We start from the raw sequence: 26,945 nt of genomic DNA on the forward strand, positions 1-26,945 counted from the left end.
GGATATACTCTTTGCAAGAAGAGGTGACATGAAAGAAAAATCACAGTTTTAAGGCTGCTTTGGTTTTGATCCCCAGGTCCCTTAAGGTGTATGTAACTTTCTTTTGCTCTTAAGGGTACTTCTGTGGGCAAAACTATGTATGTGAACTGCACAATGTTGGATATTAGTACAAAGTCCTTAATTGCTGCTAGTATATCATGAGTACTGTTTAGGATATTTTAAATGCCCAACAGTGTGTCCAGTACATAGCAGGGATTCAAACACTTATTTCAGTCACCTAAATGGTCTGGCTTGAATGCTATTAATTTAACATTCTATATATGATTTCAAGCTTTGTTTTCAAACTCTGATTTCAACTATTTATTCAAATATTCCCCAGCTTGTTTGTACAGCCCTGCCTAAAACATCTAAATGAGCTCAGTGCTATCCCACTAGTTTCTACTATTGTACTAGCACAACTGAGGACTGACAAGAACTTGAAATGGTCTATCTATAGGTTGTCAAAAGGACATTACGAATAATGTCATACTGAATAAGGAGATAGGAGCAATGCTAATAGGTTTCTGGCAATCAGCAAACACTTAATGAGGTGATACTGTTCAAGTTACTCAACCTAGCAGAATGAGAAAACTCATCTGATTCTTGAAGGTCCTGTCCAACATTACAATTCTAGGAAAGATAAGACATGTAAAAGCAAGTCAGTGAAGGTATAAAATAAATACTGCACTGTTATGAGAACTCAGAAAAGGGAAAAAACTGGAAGAAATGTTAAAAGACTGTGAAATACTGTAAATGGAAATTGAGCTGGGTCTTGAAGAATGAATGGCATCTAGAAAACCTAAAGGTACAGGCCTAACTGTAAGCATCTTTCTGATAGTAGTGGTTCTAACAATTAATGCCTTTTTTTTTTATTATTAGAGGAGCGTACAGTGAGAGAACGGGGAGTGATGATAAAGACAGCCCCTTGGTAAGATCACTCTTTCCTGTGAGGCTCCCTTTGTGCCCTACAGCAGTGGTTTCATACACACAAACAAAAAACTTAGGTTCTATAGCTGGGTCACAGAGACTAAAAAAAATGACTGCATAATTTACAAGCTATGTGACTTCAGGTAAGTCACTAAAGTCCTCTATATTTCAGTTTCTTCATCTATAAAACATATATTAAAATAGGAATGAACAAAAGGCATAAAGTTTCTAGATAGAACTGAGAAAAAAGTTTTGAGATTTACTGCACCCCAGGGTGACAACAGTCAATAACAGCAGACTATGTATTTCAAAATAACAGAGTAAATTTCATGTCTCACAAAAATAATAAGTAACAAGGTGGTAATTTAATTAGCTTAATTTAATCACACCACATTGTACACATGTCAAAACACATTGTACCCCATAAATATATACAGCTAATGATTTGTCAAAAATAGGAATGATCTCATTGAGATATGATTCACCAGATTTTTCATTAGTAAGATAATTAATGTAAAGCACTTAATAGAGTACATAGCATATAATAAATTCTTAATAAATGTCAGGGCTATTTGTTATTATCATCACCACAATCACATTATTTAAATAGTAAATATATAAAGAAGAAAATTTCAAACGTATTATTAACTTTAGGTCAATAAACTATACTGTTGTGTCGTATTGTAAACATGTTACTTTATAAACCACATTGGGAGGATTTTAAACCTCATCTAAGTTTTTACTATTATAGGGTAAGTAAAAGCTAATAGCCCAAAGGAATCAGCAGGTAAGGTATACCTCAAATCTATTTTTCTTTTCTTTCTTTTTCTTTTTTTTTTTTTTGAGAGTCTTGCACCGTTGCCCAGGCTGGAGTTCAGTGGCACGATCTCAGCTCACTGCAAGCTCCACCTCCCTGGTTCACGCCACTCTCCTGCCTCAGCCTCCCAAGTAGCTGGGACCACAGGCGCCCGCCACCACACCCAGCTAACTTTTTTGTATTTTTAGCAGAGACAGGGTTTCACCGTGTTAGCCAGAATGATCTCGATCTCCTGATGTCATGATCTGCCCACCCCAGCCTCTCAAAGTGCTGGGATTACAGGTGTGAGCCACCGCACCCAGCCTCTCAAATCTATTTTTCATATGAACAAATGCTCCTTTATAAAAGCGGTTCTCAAAATGCTCAAAAACATTAACCTTCAAAATCACTATTGGTGAGAAGTTAAAGTAAATGCAGATGTGCTCACTATCTTTAACCATCATTAAAAACTACTCAGTAAAACCTGGCCATGAAATCAATGACTGTAGATTTGAGAGGTTTGTACTGTACAACATAAATGTCTAATCAAACCTTCTAGTATAGCAGAGTTACTATCTAAACAGGTGTAGTGACTAGATATGATTTATAATTAGTCTGTAATATCTACCTAAATGAATATGGTAGAAAGAAATATCAGGTCTGGGATTCAAGAGACCCACATCCTAGCAGGTACCAGCTCAGCAATTGTGTGATTTTGGATACGACTCCAACCTCTCTGGCCTTCAGTTTTATCGTCCATAAAGGGCATTAATCTTCTAATCTCTCTTTTCCCTTAAGGAATTAAAATGATCTATAGTCAGTATAAAGATACATACATTAGTACTGCATTCAAATTCCCTGTCAGTGGATCCAAACCAATGAAGTTTTACTACTGTGGCATTATCTGTGCTCAACATAATTTAAAAATATTTCCTTCCTTTTTAGATCTAGATTTTTTGGGGGGAGAAGGAAGCGTAAATATTTTTATTCATACCAGTCTTCTGATTTGAACCTTCCTAGAAATATCTTAAGTACCAGACATTATTAAAACTTTAGGAATATAACAAATTCATATTCCTACAATTTTTCAAGCTATTATAAACTCTATCATTATGGCAACTGTATGAAACTTTTTAAAAGTATGAAAAATGATACGCTTAAGACTGACAGATGTTTTGACTGCTAATCTGCATTCTCCAATCTCCACACCTTCTTTATTTCCTGAGCACATAAACTTATGCCAAACACTGCAGTAGCCTATACAACATTATCTCTTTCAATTATTAAAACCTAATGAGCCACTGTGCAAAGTGGCTTATGCCTGTAATTCCAGCTCTGTGGGAGGCCGAGGTGGGAGGCCAGGAGTTTGAGACCAGACTGGGAAATACAGAGACCCCTCATCTCTTAAACAAACAAACAAACAAACAAACCTAATGAAAGGCAGGCTTGAAAGAGTGAAACCCAGCTCCTACATGACTGGACCCAGATCACATCATTAATAAGTGGCAGAACATGGATCTGAACCCAGGATTCCTACAGATAAAACTCATCTTCTCCGTTGTATGATGCCAAATCGAAGGCTCAGCTGATTAGTCCTTCAAAATGTTATACATGTGCGTGCATAACAAATGGGCAAAGAGTAGGCAGATAATTACAACATGCAAGATGAATCATAAAAGCCAAGAAAGGCTAAGTGAAATTAACAAGATAGCTTAATCAATAAGAGACAAGTTTTAATGTGAATATTTCACCTACCGTTAGACCCAAAAACGGAGAAAAGGGCTTTACTCCAATATATTTGATAAGTACTTTCCCACAGTAGAGAACTATAATTAAGTTGTTGAAAATGACTTTCAAAAACCATGTGAATCTGATTAAATAAAATTAGGATATATTTAAGCAAGAGAAGTGTTACATAGCCACTAAAAAAAGTGATACAGATCTATATTATCACAGAAACATGTCCATAATGATAAATGAAAACAGAATGTTACAGAAAGACTCACAGTATATTCTCACTTAAGAAATTAAACATACAAAAAAAAAATTAAACATACAAAGTCTGAAAGGATAATCACTAAGCAGTGTTTTTCTCTGCATAACGGGATATCAATGAGTTTTACTTGCTTCTTTATTATTTTCCGTGCCATCTGAAATGGTCCCAGTCTATTGGCAAGCATGAATCATGACTATAATCAGAAAAAAATTCACCCCATTCTGTTTCTATTCGGTACTACTAAAGAATCTTATGAGTGTTATTTTTCACAGTAGGCTTTCCTATTGGAAAAAGAACATCCTCTCTGTTAGCTTAATAAATATTTGGATCCAGCTGACAAGTTAAAATTCTAGAGTATTTAAGTTGATGATTCTGGTGTTCTGGGTTGAATCAGGTCAATTTCCCCAAAGCTGATGATACCAGAATAGTCATGTATAAGGCCCAGCAGTACTCAATGATCACAACCCTAAATAAAATTAACTTTAAGAAAGTACAGTAAACCCTAACCTACCACTTCCTTTCCTCTTGTCATACGGTTCCTAGGAACAAGGTCTTTTCAATAAATGGAAAAGCTCTGAAAATTACATACGTAAGCCCACACATACTGCATAAAAATAAGCAGCTGCATGAGAGTAGCTCAAAGCAGGTATCACAACAGACACACTGAAACAAGCACTAGGAATGCTCTGGTGGAGCCATCAGACCCTTTAGAGCACTGGAGAAGAACAAAAAGGGAAGAACAGCCAAGAGAAATGAGACAACTAGGCACTGATAGTCACACATAAGATAAAATGAATACATCCTAGAATGGGAACATCTGAGAGGCAATCTACACTGCCACCAACCCCACTGTGCAAAGTACAGAAGAATTTCAATCTTTTCCTGTAAAGAAGCTGAAGAGATTGTTAGTGAAGCTGCAAGAATGAAAAAATATTAGCTGCTAGCAAACAGTGTGGCTGACTTAATTGACATTTGCCAACAAAATTTCTAGTCCCTTACAGTTTCCTCAAATTGGTTTTAATAAAAAAAGTTGAAAGATTGTTTATCCAGGATAATTGATTCTCAATAGGAGGGAGGTATAGAACTTTACCAAAATCCCTTCTGAGAAATATATTCAAATACTGTTGCTTCTAATGGTCAACAAGAGAATTATTAATTTAGATTCATTAGTTAATTTAGAAGTTTGTTCAATCCTGATACCAAATCAGACAAAGACATCACAAGAAAGGAAAACTACAGATAAACATCCCTTATGAATCCAGACGCAATAATCCTCAACAAAATACTAGCAAACTGAATTGAGCAACATATAAAAAAGATTATACACCATGGCCAAGTGGCCTTTATCTCAGAAATACAAGATTGGTTCAACATATGAAAATCAATCAACATAATATACCATATTAACAGGATAAAGACAAAAACCACATGATCATCCCAATAGATGCAGAAAAAGCATCGCACAGAAAAATCATCTCACTAACTCCAACATCCTTTGAAGATAAAACATTTAACATATTAGGAACAAAAGGGAACATTATCAAACTGATAAAGATCATCTACAAAAACCCACAGCTAACCTCAAACTAAATGGTAAACATCTTTCCCCCTAAGACCAGGAACAAGACAAGTACATCCATTCTTGCCACTTCTGGTCCAACATTGTCCTGGGGGAGCTATGCAGTGCAACTGGCCAAGAAAAAGACATACAAGGCACCCATGTTGGAAAGGAAGAGACTAAACTCTATTTGCAGATAACATGATCTTATACAGTAAATCCTCACTTAAATGTTGAGGATAGCTTCCTGAAAACTGTGCCTTTAAGTGAAATGACATGTAACAAAACCAATTTTACCACAGGTTAATTTATATAAACAAGACTTCAGTTTCTATGGCGTATTTCTGGTGACAAAAACATCATCATATTCTAAATAAAGGTTGGGTGCAGTGGCTCACGCCTGTAACCCCTGCACTTTGGGAGACCAAGGAAGGTGGATCACCTGAGGTCAGGAGTTTGAGACCAGCCTGGTCAACATGGTGAAACCCCGTCTCTACTAAAAATACAAAAATTAGCCGGGCATGTTGGTAGGTGCCTGTAATCCCAGCTACTCGGGAGGCTGAGGCAGGAGAATCGCTTGAACTCAGGAGGCAGTGGTTGCAGCAAGCTGAGAACACACCGCTGCACTCCAGCCTGCACAAGAGAGAAAGACCCTGTCTCAAAAAAAAAAAAAAAAATCTAAAGACTCAAAACACTGCTACTATTAAACATTGAAATAATGTAAGCTATACATACATTTAAGAAAGTTTTTTTAAAACACAATTTTTGGTGAATCAGTGATGGTGGTTGTAGCAGTGGTGGGTTAACTCAAGGAACAAATGTTTGCAAAGCAAACACTGTGGTAGGAGCACCTCCTACCGCCATCACACAGTTCAAAAACAGCAAACATGGCAGGATCACTCAGTGCCTTCACACTGCACCATTGATTGTTGTGCATTTGCATCATTATTGTATACTTTACGGGTTTTTATTTTACAATAATCTGCATTCATTCATTCATTCATTCATTTTCCAACCTGCTTATTCCAGTTCTGGGTCATGGGTGGCCAGAGCCTATCCTGACAGCTCAGGGTGCAAGGCAGGAACCAACCCCGGACAGGACACCATTCCATCACAGGACACACTCATGCACACACCCCCACACTCATACTGAGACAACTGACACACACCAATGAACCTAATGTGTACATCTTTAGAATATGGGAAGAAACCACAGAGTACCCAGAGAAAACACCATGCAGACATGGGGAGAACACACAAATCCCAGACAGACAGTGGCCCCAGCCAGGAATTGCTTTTTTTTCCTCATCTATATTATAACGAAACAACACTGAACAAAACAATGATATGAGGGCCTGCTGTATACATTTTAAAAATTCTAAGCAATCCACAAAAAAGCTACTAGAAATAATGAATGAGAGTCCAGCATGGCTGCAGGACACAATATCAATATACAAAAATTGTATTTCTATACACCAGCAATAAACAATCTGAAAATGAATTAAATAATTCCATTTATAATAGCACAGAAAAATGTAAGATACTTAGGAATACAGTGAAAATAATTTCAAGACATATAAACTATAAATGATAACACATTGTCGAAAGAAATTGAAGACTTAAGTAAATAGAAAGACTCCTGTTAGTGAATTGAAAGACATTAAGACAGTACCACTCCTCAAATTGATCTAAAATACAAACACCATCAAAATCCTAGCTGTCTTTTAGCAAAAATTGACAAGTCAATTGCAAAATTCATATGGAAATATAAGGGATCCAAAAAAATCAAGAAGAACTTGAAAAAGTACAACAAAGGTTGGAGTACTCGAACCTCCCTATATCAAAACTTCCTAAAAAGGTACAGTAATCAAGACAGTAGAGTAGTTACACAAGAACAGGTAGATTAGTGAATACAACTGATAACCCAGAAATAAACCATTACATTTATGGTCAACTGACTTTGACAAGGGTGCCAAGGCAACTCAATGAGAAAAAAGCAGTCTTTTAAACAAATGGTGCTAGGACAACTGGATATCCAACTGCGAAACAAATAACGTTGGATTCTTCTACTTCATATCATATATAAAAGTTAACTCATAATGGCTCAAAGAGTCAAAGTTAAGAGCTTAAACTAGAAAACTCTTTTGTCTTTCTTTCCTATCTTTTTGTTGTTGTTATTGTTGTTGAGACAGGGTCTCACTCTGTCGCCCATGCTGGAGTGGAGTGGTGCCAAAGCAGGCAGCCTCAGCTTCCTGGGCTCAAACAATCCTCCTGCCTCAGCCTTCCAAAGTGCTGGGATTATAAGCATGAGTCACGGCACTCAGCCAGAAAACTCTTTAAGAAAAAAATAAGTGTAAATTTTCATGACTTTGGATTAGGCAATTATTTCTTACATATAACACCAAAAGCACAAACAACAAAAGAAAAAAAAAGATAAATTGGACTTCATTAAAATTTAAAACTTTCGCCACAAAGAAAGTGGAAAGATACCACACAGAATGAGAGAAAACACTTGCAAATCAATGATCTGATAAGAGACTTGTACTCAGAATATATTTTAAAACTTTTACAACAGTAAAAAACAATTTAAAACAGACAACAGGGTTGAAGAGACATTTCTCCAAAGAAGACACACAAATGGCCAATAAGCACAGGAAAAAACACTCAACATCATTTAGTCATTACAAAAATGCAAACCAAAACACAATGAGATACCACTTCATACCCCCCAGGATGGATATAATCAAAAAGATGAGCAATAACGTGTTAACAAGAAGTGATGAAGATTAGAAGCCTCATACATTGCTGATGGGAATGTAAAATTCAGTCACTGTGAAAAACAATTTGGCAGTTCCTCAAAAAATTAAATACAGAGTTACCTTATGACCTAGCAATTCCACTCCTAGGAATTTTCACCCAAGAAACTAGAAAACCTGTGTCCACACAAAAATTTCACACACAAATATTCATAGCAGCATTATTCAGGATAGCCAAAGAGGAGACAGACAACCCAAATATCTAACAACTGATGAATGGATTTTTTTTTTAAAAAGGTATATCCATATAACAGAATATTATTAGGCCATAAAACAAAATGAAGTGCAGTAGTCCTCCCTTACCTGCATTTTCCCTTTCCCTGGTTAGTTTCCTGCAGTCAACCACAGTTAAAAAGTAGGTGAGTATAGTACAATGAGATACTTTGAGAAAGACACCATTCATTTAACTTTACTATAGTATACTATTACCATGATTGTATTTTATTGTTAAAGTTAATTTCTTACTGTAACTAATTTATAAATTGAACTTTATCATAGTTATGTATAGACAGGAATAAACAGTATATACAGGGTTCGGTCCTATCTGCAGTTTCTAGGGCATATGCAAGGGGTCTTAGAGCCTTATACCTCAAGAATAAGGGGGAAACTACTGTACTGATACATGTTACAACCTGGATGAATCTAGAAAACACATGCTAAGTCAAAGAAGCCAGTCACAAAAGGCCATATATTTTATGATTCTGTTTGTATGAAATGCCTTGAATATGCAAGTTATGAATTCTGTAGAGACAGAAAGTAGGTAAATGGTTATCAGGGGCTTTTTCCCCAAAAAGGAAGGAAGAGGAGTGACTGCTAAAGGGTGTGGGGGCCTTTTTTGGGAAGGGGGTGAAGAAAATTGTCCTGGAAATAGATTTAAAACTTTAAAAAAACATTCATTTCAACATACTTCTCTACTAGGTTGTAAACTCCATAAAAGAACATGTATGTCTTACTACCTAACTTTATCCCCAGAGCTGAGCAGAAAGCCAAAAACTACTACATTCTCAGTATTATTGTTGACTGATTAGAATGAATATATACCTTATGACAGGTTAATAATTCTAATTGATGTATTAAAAAAATGTTTCTATGCTTTGGACTTAACATTTATTTTATTTACATTATTTTCAGATGTCTACATTTATTAAATAACAAAAAAACTTTCAGGTAATTTATAAAAAAGAAAACACTGTTTTGCAGGCTTGTCTCCCCTTACTAGACCCTGGAAAACTGACAAATGCCTTTCATCTTTATATTCCCATTACCTACATCATTAATGCTTGCTGCATTGTCTGAATAGCGGCCAGATTATTTTTAGAACAGAAACATTTAATTTTCAAATTAAAATAAAGGACACCTTTCGATAAGAACTATAGGATCACCAAAATGCTAATTTTGGATTCCTCGGTAATCACTTTAGTGGCTCCTTATTTTTGAAAAACCAAAATTAAGACAAAGAGTTTATACAATGAAAGTTTAACTTTTCATGGTTCCTCAAGTCTCCTTCTATACTGCAGAATAAAGGGTTAATCATACAAGGTAACCCTATTCTGTGGCCTCAACCTTACTCATATAAAATGTTCATTAAACATCCTTTCAAAGATCTGAGATGAATCTAGCAGTACTTTTCCATGTATAACTTTGGGGGAATGCTTATGAATTGCTAAAAATAATGCTCATCAATTTTAACAAACCCTTGTAGTTTAGAAAAAATTTAACGCTCTGCAGTCCTTGCCAACATTTGTTTCCAAGATAAAAATGTGGAAAATGATTGTGCTTTGTATAATAGCATCTTTATCAAACTAAAATTTTAATTCAAAATAAGTCAGTACACTTAAATCTTTTCTTTAAAATAAAAACTTCTCGCTCAATGCACAGTAGGAAGAGTTGCCTACATTTGGTAATCATAAACTGTCATCTGCCATAGCTAAAAATAGTGTCAGCCTGCATTGTGCATGCCTTACATGCAGAAGTCATCCGATTACATTTTGCCTCAAATCAAATTCTTACGTTCTTCTTTGAATAGCCTGAAGTCAGGTTTCAATTTTAAAAAGCTTTTGTCTGGGAAGGCAGGGCAGGGGGGAGTTGAACTGGCTGTTCCTAAAAATACTAGGGCAGGGAATGGCTGGCAGAAAAATACCTACTTTTGAAGCAAAAGCAAATATTAAGTTCTCTTTAATAATGCCAGGTGAGGAAATGAGAATGGCAGTTAAATAGGAAATAAACAAATATATAAATATTAGAATGGTATTAAAATTTTATGTTTTTCACAACCATAATGTGTATAATAATAACTACATATTTATTAGGAATCACAATCCTTAATCAAATTCTTCCCAAATGCCAGGAAAAGTAATTAGAATTCAGAATTGAAAATTTAGTACTACATAATAGTAAGCTTTTATCTCAACATAGTAAGCATTCACTTGTCAAAAAACTGACAGGCGAAGGTCCACAAAAAGTATCTGTGCAGAGTTTAGCTCTCTTCATAAAGACATTAAGAGGAGCTTGAGTCCTATTTCTTTTGAGTCCTATTTCTTCCTTCAGGTTAGTATCAATATGATCTGAGAAGATAATGTAGTCTCTGTTTCCCTCTGTGTAAAATTAGAAAAATAATACCCACCTAAGAGAGTATTTGAAGCTGAACTGTAATTTCACATATGGAAATGCTTGGTGAACTGAACACACTAAATAAAGGTACTAAAGCTCAAGAGGTAAGAGATAAGGTCAAGAGATAAGGACAAGAAACGCAATCAAATATTAAATGTGATGCTTAGCTAAGCCCTGATTTTTTAAAAAAGGTGAATTCAACTTTCTCTGAGAGTATATCTAAAGAGGTTTCAATTAGCAAGTCTCAGGCTGATAGGTACCTGTTATTGCTACAAAAGTATCTCATCCAAATACCTGGCAAACCAGCATCTCTCTTGGCTATCTCCTCTTCAACTAGTTTTTTAAAAGATACCCGCACAATTTCAGGTCCTTGTCTCTTCCACTAAATCTTTCCTATCTTACTTTGACAATGTTACAGTGCTTTGGTGAATTTGAACCACCACGCCTAAGAAAATAACACTTTACATGATAAACAAATAGCACAATAAACAAACAGCAGAATTTCTATACTTCCCCTTTCTACAATAATTTTGTAATCTCCCAGTCTGAGCAAGACACCGTGCTGAGAACATTGTATATACATTACCTCCAATCACAACAACTCTAAAAAGTATTATCTGCATCATATATATGTATATGTATCTGCAAATGTATCTGTATATTTGTAATGTAAACATATTGCTAAATAAATTGTGTAGGGTTACAAACTGAAATTCAAGTCTGACCATGAAGGTCTCACTCTATTATACTCTTTTGTATTTAAAAGACTATACTAATATTATATTTTGTATATCACTCTTCTGTATTTAAAAGACTATATTAATACTCAAGTTTGCTTTTTAGACTACTTGAGAATACCAAGTGCTGTTCCTACCTTAGTTTAAACAATTGAGACAAGAGATACAATTTACTAACACTATGAGTAGCGTTATAGGTGAGACCAATAAATTTCATTAAGAGATTCAATATGAATAAACCATATTTTGTTTAAATTGTTTTCTAGAAGCAATCGAAACTGTTCTCATCTTAAAAATAATAAACGTATACTATAACTATATATGTAATTACATACACATAAAAACTATAAAAATAGATAAAAAAGACATTGGTGAGTTTAAGAATGATACAAAAATGTTTAAATAAGCAATAAACTTGACAAAGCATATAAAGCAACGAAAAGAGAAATACCATTTCTAGAAAATCTCCAGCAAACAGAAGCCAAACATAAAGATGTGAAGTTAAGTCAATGTTTACTATTCATTTTATAAAAAAACCAATCCTACAGCCAGGATAGAACCATATTATTATTACAGAGAACAAATGGCCTTTATAATTAAAATCATTTTAAACACTGCGTTTTCACACACTCCTTTCCCCACATAATATGAACTAAAAGATGGTTTGTGATTTAAAAAATATGTATTTCTAGCTCTCTAGTAACCAACAATATTTGAGGAGGACAAGATTCTCTTACCCAAGTTTAGTATTGTTAAATGAGTCCCTGCAGTTACGAAGTTGCATAGGAAAGAAAATTTTCATAAGAAAACATCCACTAAGTAATCTTCAAAATTAATCCAAGCTCATAAATATCCCTTACTGTTTAAATTCACCATCCAGCCTCACTCATTACCTAAATGTCTTGTCAGATAAAACCACCCAAATCAACAGTGCACAATTGCAAATCTTGCTATCAACATGAAATTCCACAAAGTTAATGTTGTGAGCTACGCTGGAGAATTGCTCCAAAAAACACTGACAGTCCAATAAGGCACTTCAAAACAGAGCCTCTCACTTCAAAAGATTAGGAAGGGCTCCCAGGAAAGTACACTTTTAAACCACTAAACATTTTTTGTGAAGGGAGATTATAAATGATCCACTGTGAAATTCAATCATAAAGCCAAAGAAGCCATTTTGTGCTAGTATACAATTCTGTGGCAAAAATTACATTCCCCTAAATCCCAAAAACCTGATTCATCCTCCATTTATTCTAAAACTTTATGCACAGCTGTGATTATAAACTAAATTAAGAATGAACTAAAATACATTTATTTTCATAGTTACTGGTTTTTATGTGCCAAGATAAAGTCAATCAAATCCTTTTTTTTTTTGGTAAGACAGGGTCTCCCTCTGTCACCCAGGCTGGAGCAGAGTGGCACCATCATAGCTCACTGCAGCCTTGACCTCCTGGGCTCAAGCAATCCTGCCACCTCAGCCTCCCGAGTAGCTGGGACCAGAGGCATACACCACCACCCCAAGCTAATTTTTTTAAAGTTTTGTAGAGACAGGGCCTCCCTATGTTGCCCAGACTGGTCTCGAACTCCTGGGCTCAAGTAGTCCTCCCACCATGGCCTCCCGAAGTGCTGGGATTACAGGCATGAGCTACAAGGCCCAGCCAGTGGTCTTTTTTCCTTTATTTCAAGTAGAAAATGCCTCAATATGTTGCAGGAACATAAAAACTACCTACGGCTGTTTACTGTCTTCTAAGGATAATATGAATTTCTCTAAGCGAAAACTGAAGTTCAGTAACACCACACATGCTTCATTTATAATTAAATTCACCAGTTTACTTCATTAGTTCATCTAGTTTTCAATATTTCCCTTAATCCTACACTCTATTTCCAGCTTTACTAGGAGAAAACAACAAAAAAGGGCAGAAAACAGTTCTAGTTTCTCACTCCTAGTTTTCCTAAACCATGATAATTTTCTCTTTACAGAATAATCCTACCTTTAATTTCATTTTCTCTAAAGTAAAGCTAAGTATCTTCTCTTTAAGTATGTTGGATATACATGGCTCTCCCTACCTGCACTCACTTCAACGACTTTGAATTGTAAAGAATGTTAAAATGAGAACTTTTCCTATGACAAGTCTGTATTTCCGATATTTTGATAAGCATGTAGTTATTATTTTAAATTGGAATTGATCAAGACCTACATAAATAGAAACCTAAAACTAGAAAATAAACTGGTTCAATGTGTAATTTACTATAGTTTAAATTTTCCTTCTTGTTGGCATCTAAGCTTAAAATAAGTAGGCACCAAGTCTTAGAAACAGGAAGTTACTGCTCAAAATCCTATTTTCTACTAACAAAAACTAAATGGCATAACTCTAGAAACTTAAAGCTTAATATACTGGAGTTGGGGGAGGGGAAAGCTCAAAGCAAATTACTAGTTCAAAACAGAATGAACTCCACCAGGAAGTAAATCAGTTATATTTCTTCTTCCATAACCTTATGTAACTATTGTACACACAATATATGTTCACCGAATCAACAAACAGTACAAGTATCATTAATATTTGATAATTTGATAATTTTTCAGTTTTTAAATTGCTTTGAGCTTCATAAGTAAATGTTATATAGAATATAGTAGTGATGATAGTATTTGAAGAAAGACAACACAAAATATTTTAGTGTCTGTAATACGTCAAATGCCTAAGGGGCAGCTGAATCAAACAAACTTGAAAGCCATGAAGCAGATTAAAAAAAAATACACACACACTCAGTAATATGTCAGCCTTACTCATGATACAGCAGAGAAGTAAGTATAAACGTGGTGTCGGATCACTGCTCCAAGGATGCAAAGGAAAGTACTGCCTAAATTAAACACCATCCTTCAGCCCAAATTCTAGCAAGAGATGGGACCAAGTGAATACAGTCAGCCCTCTATATCTGTGGGTTCCACATCTGATTCAACTAACTGTGGATGGAAAAATGTAGCTAGGCCTATGATGACTGCATCTGTACTAAGCAAGTATGAACTTTTTTCTTGTCATTATTCCCTGAACAATGTAACAACTATCTACATTGTAAAAAGTAACTCAGAGATGATCTCAAGCATGCAGCAAGATGTGCGTAGGTTATATGAAAATACTGCACCGTTTTATATAAGGGACGTGGGCCTCTGTGGATTTTGGTATCCATGGTGTAGGGGGACGCAGGGTGGAGGGCTGGAAATAATCTCCTGCAGATTCTGAGATGGCTGTAAATAAAAAGGGAACTTGGGGGACACCCAGAGAACAAATTTAAGAATTCTATTCTCTGCCTAGATATTCTGCCTACATCCAAGCATGTAATCCAATCCTTAAAGACGAAAAGAAATTATTCTCCTGGCCCAGGAAATTCCCACTAGGTTTAACCTTTTGACAATACCTGTACTAAATGACTAACCTCACCTACCTTCTTCCATGTTTAGTGTGACAGACAACTGCCTGCCTTTTTTATTGCAGTGAGGACAATACGAAAGTAGTATATGACATTCAATAACATGCCACAACTAGACAATGCACAAATAAAATATGAAAACATGGGCCATTTTAGCTTTTATATACTTTTCATTCTTTGGTTATTCAAGAATAAATTATATAAATGCAAATATAAATTATAAAATAAAAACAAAGGCTTCATGCCAGCATGGACCAGTGGCATGGTCCTGTGTGGGCCTGACAAATATTTAAATCTCTCATTTTCTTGGTTTCCTTATCAGTAAAATAGAAAGTTGGAATAAATGATTAATAGAAAGCCTTACCCGCAGGAATACTCTAAAAATTCTGAATCTACAGAAGTTCCTTAAGTTGATGAATTGTTCCTTTAAGAAGGAGAGAAGTGGGGAATCCTTTTTCTAATTTCTCCCACTTGAAATCATATTTTAACACTTTCCAAAAATTTATGTGGGTTTAAGGCCAGAAGTAAACCTGGCTGAACAATGGAGTTCTCAGTCTTTCCCTTCACTGAGAAGCTGCACCAAGTCAATCAGAAGATCCAATGATGAAGCCACCACTGTTGTGAGCCTTCAAAAAAATTTGGAGGCTGGAAAAACAGCCAAGATATTTATGTATAAATAATTGCAATAGAAAGTACAAAATGAAACCCCTTATGCCCTTCCCTTGGGGGGAAAAAAAAGTACAAAGTGAAAACTGAGAGATGGGAGTGAGGAACACTGAACTACCTCCCCAGGGAGGCTTAGTGAACACCTCAAGGAGAACCGGGCCTTTGATAAGGGCTACTTGAGCAAAATGAAATGGGAAGAAAGGGCATTCAAGGTGGAGAAAAACACAAGCAAAGGCAAAGAATAGGCATGTTTAGAGAACAACTCCTTCAGTGTGGCTAGAGACAGGGAGTTAATGAGAGATGAAATTATAAAGGTTGGGGCTAGGCCATGGAATGCCTTTTAAACGTCTAGGATAGACACAACAAACTTCATTTGAAAAGTAAGTAAAGGAAAATCCCTTAAGTGCCATGATTAGAGCTACACTTTGGAAAAGTAATTTTAATTTGGCTGTGACACATATAATTTAGTGGAAAGACCAGTTATGGGTCCTGGTAAGGATTAGTAATACACAGACTTGAGTAAATAAAATTGAAAGGCTATTTCCACTATTGCTCCCACTGCTTACACATTCTTACAATACAAAGCTGGTTCTTATCAAGTAACTTAATGAGTTAACACTGACAAAATAACTATCTTAGAGACAAACTATAAGAAAGGAATACATACATTTAACCTTAGCCAGAGATCCATGATGGATACTCACATTCACTAATGAAAATAATCTGTACAATCTTTCTGGAGAGAAGTTTTGTAAAAGGCACCCAAAGCCTAAATAACATAACCCAGAAATTTGCAAGTAATCACAAATAGAAACAAAGACATATTCGGTTATAATCATTTCAGCATTGTTTTTACAGGTTGAGGTATTCCTGTAATACTTCGGACTAGAATACATTGGAATATTTGGAAATATTTTTGAATACTTGCATATATATAATGAGGTATCTTGGGAGTGAGGCTCTAGTCTAAACTGAAATTCACTACGTTTCATCTACACGTTATACTCATAGCCTGAAAGTAATTTTACGCAGTATTTTATATAATTCTGTGAATGAAACAAAGATTGTGTCAAGTATTTATGGGTGGAGTTTTCTACTTGTGGCATCACATCAGTGCTCAAAATGTTCCAGACTTTGGAGCATTCTGGCTTTTAGATTTTCAGATTAGGGATGTTCAACCTATACTTGCAAAACTTTAGCAATAACCTGATTTAACTACATGGAATTAAAATATTATAGTCATTAAAATACTGTACAGTATTTAAAAAATAAAAGTTATTTCCCCACTTAATGGGGGAAAAAGACTACAGAATAACATATACCACATAACCCTCCCAACACACATTATCCTGTTAAAAAGATGCCCCAAAAACCATTCTCTTGTGATGTGAGTTTTACTTTTCTATTTACCTTCTAAATTCTCTATAACACATACCTATGTAGTGCTGCACTACTAACCCAAGATCTAGAAGATGTATCTAATGAATGCCTAAATATTCAGTTTTAACCAAGTTTAGAACTGAAAGGAGAGTCCTTCCAATCAGTAGACCCCATAATTATTAATTAATGCCAAAGTTCCCTTGTTGGGCATTTTTTCGCCTTCCCAAGTAAGGCATTTCAAACACCAAGACCCCTGCTACTCTCTACCAAAATGGCAGTATGAGCTTTACTCAAGGCTTTCAAAAAATGCAAAGTAGCTTATCACAAGATCAGAGAGTCCTAAAAGAACCTCTACGTGGAAGTATGCTGCAGAAATGGTACAAAACTAGTTTGTCTTGAGATATAATTACAATGAGTTTTAATGCTAGAAACATTTCTTTCCCTATCCTACAGAAAGAAACTTCTCTCGAAGGTCACCTCTGGCACATTAACTGACAAATCCAAAGAGTACTGTAACAATAAAGAACAGTGTTGCACCTACTTTTAAAATTTAATAAGATTCAAAGATTCACATCCATTTCTCCCTCATATTAACCAGTTTCTCTAAGTATTTAATTGCCCACTCCTTGAAAATTCTTTCCCCCCTTAATATCAGTTATACTATCTTGCTTCTTTTACTGCTCTATAACTCCTCATCTTCCCTGATGCCGCAGACCTCCGTAACATAGGTTTTAGGCTTGCCTTTCTTAATACTTCCTTCAGTGCAATCGCCTCACACAGTATTTACCTGCCTCCCTCTGCATTTGACTCTCAAATTCAAAGTGTCTGAAACCCAACTTGGCATCTTTTCTATTTTAGCTTTATTTCTCCTAATACTAAAGGACTGTCATTGCCAATGTTTCACTCTAATTCAAACTGCATGTTGCCCCTTGAGTCTTTATACCTCATCCTTGTCCTGCAAATCTATACCAAATGCCAAGTATTCCTTCCTTGAATTTCTCAAATCTGCCACTTCTTTTTCCTTCCTATTTCAGGCCAAATTCAAGCCTATCTGTTCTAAATCTGGGCACAACTACAGTCATCCTAACTGGTGTAGCTATAGGTTATTCTCCCCCAGTTGATCTTATGCGGCACGCTAAACCAGTCTTTCAAAACTGCTATCATTTACCATTCCCTACTTTAAAACTTCCAAAGCCTTTTTATTTCTTTTACAATGAAATCCAAAAATCAACGTCTTCTGCGGTCTGGCCCAGGGTATCTTTCCATAAAACCAGACAACCTCTCAACTGGAACCCTGGACAGCATGCAAACGAGGAAATTAAGACCAAAAAGGGTAAGTTTCTTGTTCTAGCCAAAATCAAAATTATACCGGAAACAAGGCTTAAACCCTAGATCACTGTTTCCCGAATTTGCCCAACAACATGAATTACACCAGGATGCTTAATATGCAGATTGCCAGGCCCTATAAAATCTGATTTGGTAGGTCAGGACCCAAGGAATCTGCATTTTTAAGAAGCTCTAGATGATTCTCATCTACAGAGAAGGATGAGGAAACCTAATCTAGATCATCTAAATTTTCTACATTCTTTGACTACACCAATCTTACCCTTCAACTCCTGTCCTAAATATTCTGTTCTACCAAGAAAGTTTACTGTCTCAACTACAGCTTTTTAGTGGTTATATCATTCTCCTACCCCCATCCAAATCCCTAGGCCTACCCATTCCTTCCTATTTTGAGCTCCTAAAAATCTTCTGACTACCTTACTCAAAATTTTTCATATAACCCCAAAAATCAAATACTATGTAAATGTCATTTGTCATAAGTATCCTCCTAAATATGAATATATAAAATAATACAAATTATTAATAACACTTTTAGCTTGAAAGATTAAATATCTTAAATACCAGTTAATCAGCATGCACGCACGCACGGTGGTGTGTGTACACCACCTTTTAAAGAACACTGAAATCAGAGCATCTCTCTCAAATCTGTCACTATGCTATACTGGTGGTCAGGGGGAGAATGCAGTAGAAAAATGCTTAAGTATATTTTTAAAATTTACCTAGACCCTAGATTAGGCTCTTTTTCTGCCATCAAATTTTTTTTTTTTTTTTTTTTTTGAGGAAAAACTCATTCCATGATAGCTTCCAACTTCTGTGATTTCCAATTTAAACCTTACTCTGTAATCTTAAATTAATATTACTCGAATATTAAAATTGGCTGCTGATAGAGAAAATACTAAAATATAATTTAACCACTGAATCAGAAAAACAGGCAAAGTTAATCTTACTGACCAAAACAGCCAGACAAGTACTAAAAAATATTAGGCCATTCCACTTACAAAGTGAGGCTCCCCAGAGATATTCAGGAGTAAATTCAATTTTACATTTGGGTACCTAAAAATAATCAAACAAATCTCTGGAAAAAATATGAACTACACTGGATCTTAATTTCTCCTGTCTCATAATACCTTTAAATTACTTCAACAAATAAAGAACTTAGGATGTTATTTAATGATCTAAGACTTAAGTTATTAATAAAGAGCCTTAATAGTTGCAGAATGAGCCCTGATATGACTTTTCACCTACTTTTAAGGCCTGTGTTTATTGTATTATCATTTGTATCATTTTCACTTAGCAAAAGCTACCATATGTCAATTCATCAATCTGTAATGGCTAACAGGATAAAGAAACAAACAAACAAAAAAATCCTTCTCTTTAGGTTCACATATAAAGAAATCCTAAAGGCAAAACCCAAAGCTGTATGGTTTTCTATTGTTTTATAAGTTGCAACCACAAAATCTTACCAATGTCTCAATACGATCTCAATCTGAAATTCACCTTTTCCCCACATCTTTATTGAACAAATTTTTAAAAGGATATTGTAAAAGTTACTGTAATTAGCTCTACATACTGCTTTTAGAAATACTGTTGCCAATCCTGCTTGAAGGAAATAATTTTTTTAATTATAAAACTTGAATGTAGCCAGGAAAAAAATTGCTTATGTAGAATGTCTACTGGGGCTACTTAAAAATAGCTCTAATAATTTTAAGTTAATTTATTATAAGTGGTTAGATATACAGCCTACCACCTTCTTTAAAAAAAAAAAAGGTAGATTTAACCATCTACATAATAAAATATTATTTAAATATTCATTCTAGTCAACATTTTACCATTTACAGGCTTAAATTCTTACACAATGATCCACTGAGATTTGAAAGGATCTGGGCTTTCAAGGGGGAGGAAAAGGGATCAAAATCACTGATTGGTTATTACAAGGACAAACGTTAGTGACTTAAATATAGACATGCATTTAAAATTACTGTGTAATCATACTGTGTATAATTTGAATGATTTCAAGATGCATATAATCTGATTAAAATAAAGTTGGTAATAATTTTAAAGGTTCAAATCAGATTTTCAAAGAAAAGAGGCTTAATGCAAACGCAGTATCTTGCTACCTACAAACCTTTGCACAGAATTGCAACTACACCAAGTAAGGTTTTTTTAAAATAGTCACAGAAAATATGTCACTACAAAATACAGAAACAGCAATGTATATTTACCACATCCAAGTGACGAACAAATGAAATCTATCAGATCTATACTGTTTACAATGTGCAAGATTAGAGAACAGAACCTAAACGGCAGGACTGAAAAGACTAAACCGAATGCCAGTGAAACAGAACAGCATGACATTTTCTGGTATACAACCAAATGTAAAAACACGTGAGATAGCTGTTTTAATCCTTTAGCCTTCAACTCTTCAGTGGTTTCACTTTTAATCCAAAATATCTAAATTCCAAGGTTTATACATAGAAATATATTAGTGGTCACATATAAAAACTGAGTAAGAAATTAAAAAGCAGATATACCCTTGTCCTTCCAATTTTTCTTCTGACCGTCCATCTCTTGTCACGATCTGCTTTGCAGCTCCAATTATTAATTATGCATACCAACAGAAAAGCTGTAACTGCACAAATCTACTCCCTGAGACATGAAATACCCGTTTCCTCAACCGAAGTCTGCAGTCTCCTCTGCTGCACAACTGCAGCAGAACTGAAGTCACCTGACGTCTTCTGGGTGTGGAACAGTCTGACGCAGTGCAATCTGTAACTAGGCTACTAATACTCCAGCATTAATGCTTTCCTTCTAACTGCTGATTGTTTTAGGCATTTGCCTTGTTGCTCATACCAAATGGAGCTGCATTTGCAGGGAGAGGGCAGGTTACCAAAAGAAAGGAAATAAGGGTTGTTCTTAGAACCAATGAATGTACTTGAAATGCACTTAAAGCCATATGCAGTTTTTTTCTTTCTTTTTTTTAACACATGGTCGAATTATGCTCTGGTTTTCACTTTCATTTAAAACTCTAAAATTGATGGTTACCTGATAAGATAAAAACGGACTGATCAAATAGTAACAGCCTACATTTCAAGCTTGTGAAATGATGTCTCCTTAATTGCTCCTAAGTTTATTAAGACATAAAACATTCAGCATTTTGCACCTTATGAAGGGATAAGCGGAAAATAAGTCAAATTAGTAATGTTTATTGAACATATTACTTGAATAGAAAACAGACTTCAATGTTAGCAACTTAATCTTCCTAATATCTTTTTTTCCTCTTTTACAATTATGGAAATCCAGAGACTTACAAACATACTTACTCTTAATCATCACCTGCTCCAATACAATTTTTCATTATTTATTAGATACCACTACAGACACTATAAATAGATTCTTAGCTTGAGCCTGGGAGGCTAAGCTCATGGGCTAATGATATCATCTGCCATGAGAAAATGACATAAAAGCAAACTATAAATTTTATTTTTTATTTTTTTCTGACACAGGGTCTTGCTCTGTCACCAAGGCTGGAGTGCAGTGGTGCAAGCATGGCTCACGTTGCACCTCAACCTCCCAGGCTCAAGCGATCCTCCCACCTCAGTCACCACAGGCATATGCTAGTTAAATAAATTAACCAGCCCCCAGTTAATTTATTTTTTATTTTTACACTTTTTTTTTTTTAGAGACAAGATCTCCCTGTGTTGTCCAAGCTGGTCACAAACTCCTGGGCTCAAGCAATTCTCCTGCCTCAGTCTCCTAAAGTGCTGGGATGAGCCACCACATATGGCCTAAAATTTTACAGAAAAATATAAAAACAAATCTATGTACAGCATTTTAAAAATCTGTGTTCAACTTTATAAAACTGACTTTCATTCCAATGCAGTACCTCTACTTACGTTCCACAATCAATTTACCTGATACATATATCCACCTAAGCAGAAAAGGCAGTAACAGAGCAGCTCAGGAATTTGCAAAAATACTATAAGGTATGTAGCCTATGTACAAAAATACATACTTAAGACGGTATGACTACAATGAAATAGAGATATTTTCTGGAACCTGCTATCTGTGGGCTGCAAAATCCTTAATATCAGAAGTGGCTTGATATTCATATACACTCCTATTATGTACCCACAAAAATTAAAAACATCTAAGAGTTAAACATAGAAAGAACTAAAATTAGGAAAATGAGAGGGGAAAAAGGAAGTGACTTGAATACCAATGACACATTTATTTCCCTATCTGCCTCTCTAACTCCAAACATAAATAAAGAAAAGTAATTTTTAAAAGAGCCCAATATTCTCAGCTCAAGTTAATATTTAACTTTAAAATTTTTTCACTGAACTCTTGCATAATGTGATATTTGAGAACCCAGTCATCAAGTCATATCATGGCCTGAAAATGTCTGGCCTCTTCACACAACATTCAGAACCTCTAACTATTTAGTAAATACAAAATACTAATTTTCTAATAACAAGTCCCTTAAAACTGAAAGCCAATAAATAACTAGCATTAGAATAAAATACTCAACTACAGTATTAAAACACCATTTTCAAGTCAGAGATTACTTCACTAGTAGAAGAAAAAAGATTTCTTGTGATCAAGTTACTCGGCACTTAAGACTACTTGTATCTTCTGTGGTACTTGATTTGGCTTAACAATTAAAGAAAAAAGCCTGAGAGGGGCAAGAATGTGTCATAAAACATACCCACTCATCTAAACATTAAACATACCTAATAGCACCCCTGGCAGATTAGAAAGTCAAAATAGGAGCCCTGAAGTTTAGTAAACATTTCAGCCTACATAATGACATCTACTTCTTTAATTTTTATGGTCTTTGTAAGCGTACAAGGAAAACTAGCTTGTGGAAATCAATTGACATTTTGCCCAGTTATTTCTTACAAAGTTTTTCAATTAGACTTGTTTTAAGTTTGGCAAGTTAAGCAAAAAAGTGCTTAAATCTGAAAAACTGACATGACACAAATTTGTTGAAAGATGTAAAGCTAAATGGGCTATGTTTATTGTGAAAATCATATAATCTCTACTAAAATAGAAGCCTTTAAGGACATTGCCTGACAAAAAGTAGGCACTATGTAAGTGCTATTTACTTACTAGTATGCTAAAAATAACAATCAAACTAAGAGACAACAAGACAAGTAAGGCACATCTAGGAAAGCTCATATATTAAGTCATTCAATTCTAGGCAATAACCCAATCTTTCTAAACAGAATTGCCCCCTCATACACAAGCTATTGTCCTTGCTGTATAGTTCTATTATTTTCCAGCTGAGAAAAATTTACATATGCATAGGTAATATGGTCCTACTCCACAATGAACCCCAACTTAACAAGTCAAAGAAAGGATATAAACCTGTTAAAAACTTATCTTCATTTATTTTGTTTTCCTTCAACCACATAACTTTAAAAAAAATTAAAACTTCTTTCAAGGACAATTTGTAAGTACAGCACATATGTCCCAACTTGCAGAACGGCATTTTGATTATCTGATACAGGAACCTCTTTTCTCTTAAAAGCAAAGGCTCACAAAGGAGAGGCCACAGAAAACTCCTTTATTTATACTGCAAGCCAGTAAAAGTGTTGTATGAATTCTAAGTCCTATTTCATATTGTGTGTTTGTGGAGGAGAGAAGAGGAGGAAAGCATCCTCTTTTTCCTGAACTCAAAATCAGCTTTACACAGAACTTTTGAAATAAACTGTTCAAAGTTCGTATTTGGCAATTTCCCACTCCTCAGTGTCCATGTCCTCAGTATCCCCTTTTCCCAAGCATGACAAAAAAATCAAAGATGAAAACTTCCCCAAGTACATATCCATAATGTCTTTCCGAAGGGTAATATGCTCTAAAATTACCTACACGGTTTCTCTGCTCACATCTCAAACCAAACTCTCTTTTCCTTAGTGCACTTACCTCTTAAGTAGGCAAATTACATGAACAAATCAATTCCTACTAAACAAAAAACTCTTTCATGACCTCAGAAACTGTGTATGTTTTCTGGTGTTTTTTTTTTTTTTTTTCCTTGGGGTAGGCGGTGGTGGTATCTAACTGGCGAGATTTCAGACAGTAGAAAGTTGTACTTTAGATTTTAGAACAGGCAGCACTATGCAGCTGTTAAGTCCACCCCAGCCAGCTCTTAATTCTAAGACATTCTTCCTTCTCCATTTCTTTCTTTCCCCTACTTCTGCACCCAAGAAAAACTCAGGCTTTTATTTTGCTTCGTTGCCTTTACAACATTTAGAGATGCAAGGGAAAGAAGCAATCTTTTGGATTGAAAATGCTACTCTGAAAGTTAAGACACTGCTTATGCACAGTGCTCTTGAAAGCTAAAATAATTTCTACTTTCCAGCCACAGAAAACAGGCCTTTTTTTTTAAAAAAAGAAACAATTATAGCTACACAGTTGTTTTAAGCTTATTTCAAATTTTAACTATTCTGAGCTACACAAAGGTATGATATTAACATGTTTCATTACTGAAATGAGTTCATTTTTAAAACCCTACCATATGCTGTAATATAATGCCCTCTATGGACTAAATTACAGCACTTCAACATTACTGAATTAAATCTTAAGAACTGGAAAAAGATTTTAGTCTAGAAAATGAATGACAGTACAAGTTAAAATAGCAAAACAATGAGCATTTTGAAGTCCATAAAAAATTTAACATAAGATCCCAAAAATGAATACTAAAATTCATAAACTGAAAGTGACACTTTTAATGAAAATTAATATGCTAACGTCTTACATTATAATCTGAAATATACAAATATTCTTAAATACCCAAAGCATTTAAAAAATTTTTTTATATAAAAATATGAAACACTTCACGAATTCTGTGTGTCATCCTTGTGCAAGCGCTATGCTAATCTTCTCTGTATAATTCCAATTTTAGTGTACGTGCTGCTGAAGCAAGCATGCTTTTTTTTTTTTTTTTTTTTTTTTGAGACGGAGTCTCGCTCTGTTACCAAGCTGGAATTTTGTCATCAGGCTGGAATGCAGTGGCACAATCTCGGCTCACTGCAATGTCCGCCTCCCGGGTTCAAGTGATTCTCCTGCCTCAGCCTCCCGAGTGGCTGGGATTAAAGGTGTATGCCACCAAGCCCAGCTAATTTTTGTATTTTTACTAGAGACAAGGATTCACCATGTTGGCCAGAATGGTCTGGATCTCTCGACCTCGTGATCCGCCCACCTCAGCCTCCCAAAGTGCTGGGATTACAGATGCTCCGAGCCACTGCACCCGGCCTCAAGTACGCATTTTAAAATTCTGAATTCAAAAATTAATAGTCACTAGGCTCTACACAGATCTTCTTAAACTTTAATGTCTTCATTTAAGTATCCAGGTTTGGGGGGAATCTTTAAGGTCATTTCATAATGTTTACAGTAGTATGATTAAAGCATTTGTTTGATTTGGTACAAGATGTCAATATTCAAATTTGTTTATAAAAATTTTCAACTCACCTGTTAGTGCAAAATGATATTCACAGCTCACTAAATTTCTCTGGCCAACTGAATTCATTCCACAGTCAATTATAGATCATTCCACAGACTTGATTTTCCATCTACAACACTAGATGGCACCAACACCCATAGTCTACAGTTGATTGCCCAATTCATGGAAGGCAATCTGGCAAACATTAACTTTCTGGCTTTTCCATAAGATTGTTGCCTGGCACTAGGGAGCTAGATCAGAGTATGGGAATAGGAAAACAACTCTAACATCAAAAAAACATGTGGGGTAAAATAATCTCTAATCAGAATCCAAAATCAATTTTAAATAGATCAGAATTAAGTGTAAAATTAAAACTATAAGTAAATAATGTATTTTCCTTTGTGAAAACTGAAAGTGTCCACTGAAATGTAAACTAAAAATCTTTTAGAAAACTGAGGGAAAACTAACACAAGAGTTGACATCCTTTATATGTAAAGAACTCTCAGGAAAAAAATGAACACCTAAATTTAAAAATGGGCAAAGAGTATGAACAAGCAAATTACAGAAAAAATAAACTGCCAACATGTTCACATCCACTAATAATCAAAGATCAAAAAAGCAAGATACTACTTGCACCTATCAAACTGGTAAAAGGCTTTTAAAAAATACCAAGTACAGAATGTCTGGAAGAATACTTAAGGAACAAGTCACAGTAGGTAACTCTAGGAAAGAGCACTAGGCAGCTGGACAACAGAGAGAGGAAGAAGTTTGACTGTGACTGTACTTTTTGAATTTTCTGTAATGTAAAAATATTATCTATCAAAAAAATAAACAATATGAATTGATGAAAGTAGAGAAATGGGTGTTTTCTTATTCTGATATAAGGGTAAAAATTAGTACAACTCTTCTTGTGGCCAATTTTTGTAGACACCCTTATAAATGCTCATACCCACTAACCTAGGTTTTTATTTCGAATTAATTTCTGGAAAATAATTCAGGGATATGTAAAACATATTTAAATATAAAGAGGTTAACAGCAGTATCTGTCAATAACAAAGGAACAATCTAAGGGTCCAACAATAGCAAAGTGACTGGTTAAAATATATCCATACTAAGGAACACTAAGTAAAAAAATCAGCAGCAGAATATTTAAAGACATGGAAATGTTTGCATTATATAAGACATCACTAAAGTTTTTAAAAGCTTATAAACAAT

The 26,945-nt window shown here is 35.0% G+C and overlaps 1 protein-coding gene and 1 non-coding gene across 5 annotated transcripts in view; both read right to left on the reverse strand.

Annotated features, from left to right (window-relative positions):
- Positions 1–26,945, reverse strand: part of RTN4 (reticulon 4) — a 78,236-nt gene that overhangs the window by 17,081 nt on the left and 34,210 nt on the right. The window contains exon 1 of one of the 4 annotated variants that reach the window (XM_023190208.2): positions 20,824–21,232. The exons of the other annotated variants lie outside the window; for them this stretch is intronic. Coding sequence (XP_023045976.1) covers positions 20,824–20,857 — 34 coding nt within the window. The 5' untranslated portion in view covers positions 20,858–21,232. Of the gene's footprint in view, positions 1–20,823; positions 21,233–26,945 lie in introns of those variants that run through there. 4 annotated transcript variants of the gene reach the window in all.
- Positions 25,110–25,213, reverse strand: LOC111524904. The gene has a single exon (XR_002725904.1). It is a non-coding gene; the product is annotated as a U6 spliceosomal RNA (small nuclear RNA).

The sequence above is a fragment of the Piliocolobus tephrosceles genome, chromosome 15 (genome assembly GCF_002776525.5).
Source record: "Piliocolobus tephrosceles isolate RC106 chromosome 15, ASM277652v3, whole genome shotgun sequence".
NCBI classification, from domain to species: Eukaryota; Metazoa; Chordata; class Mammalia; order Primates; family Cercopithecidae; genus Piliocolobus; species Piliocolobus tephrosceles.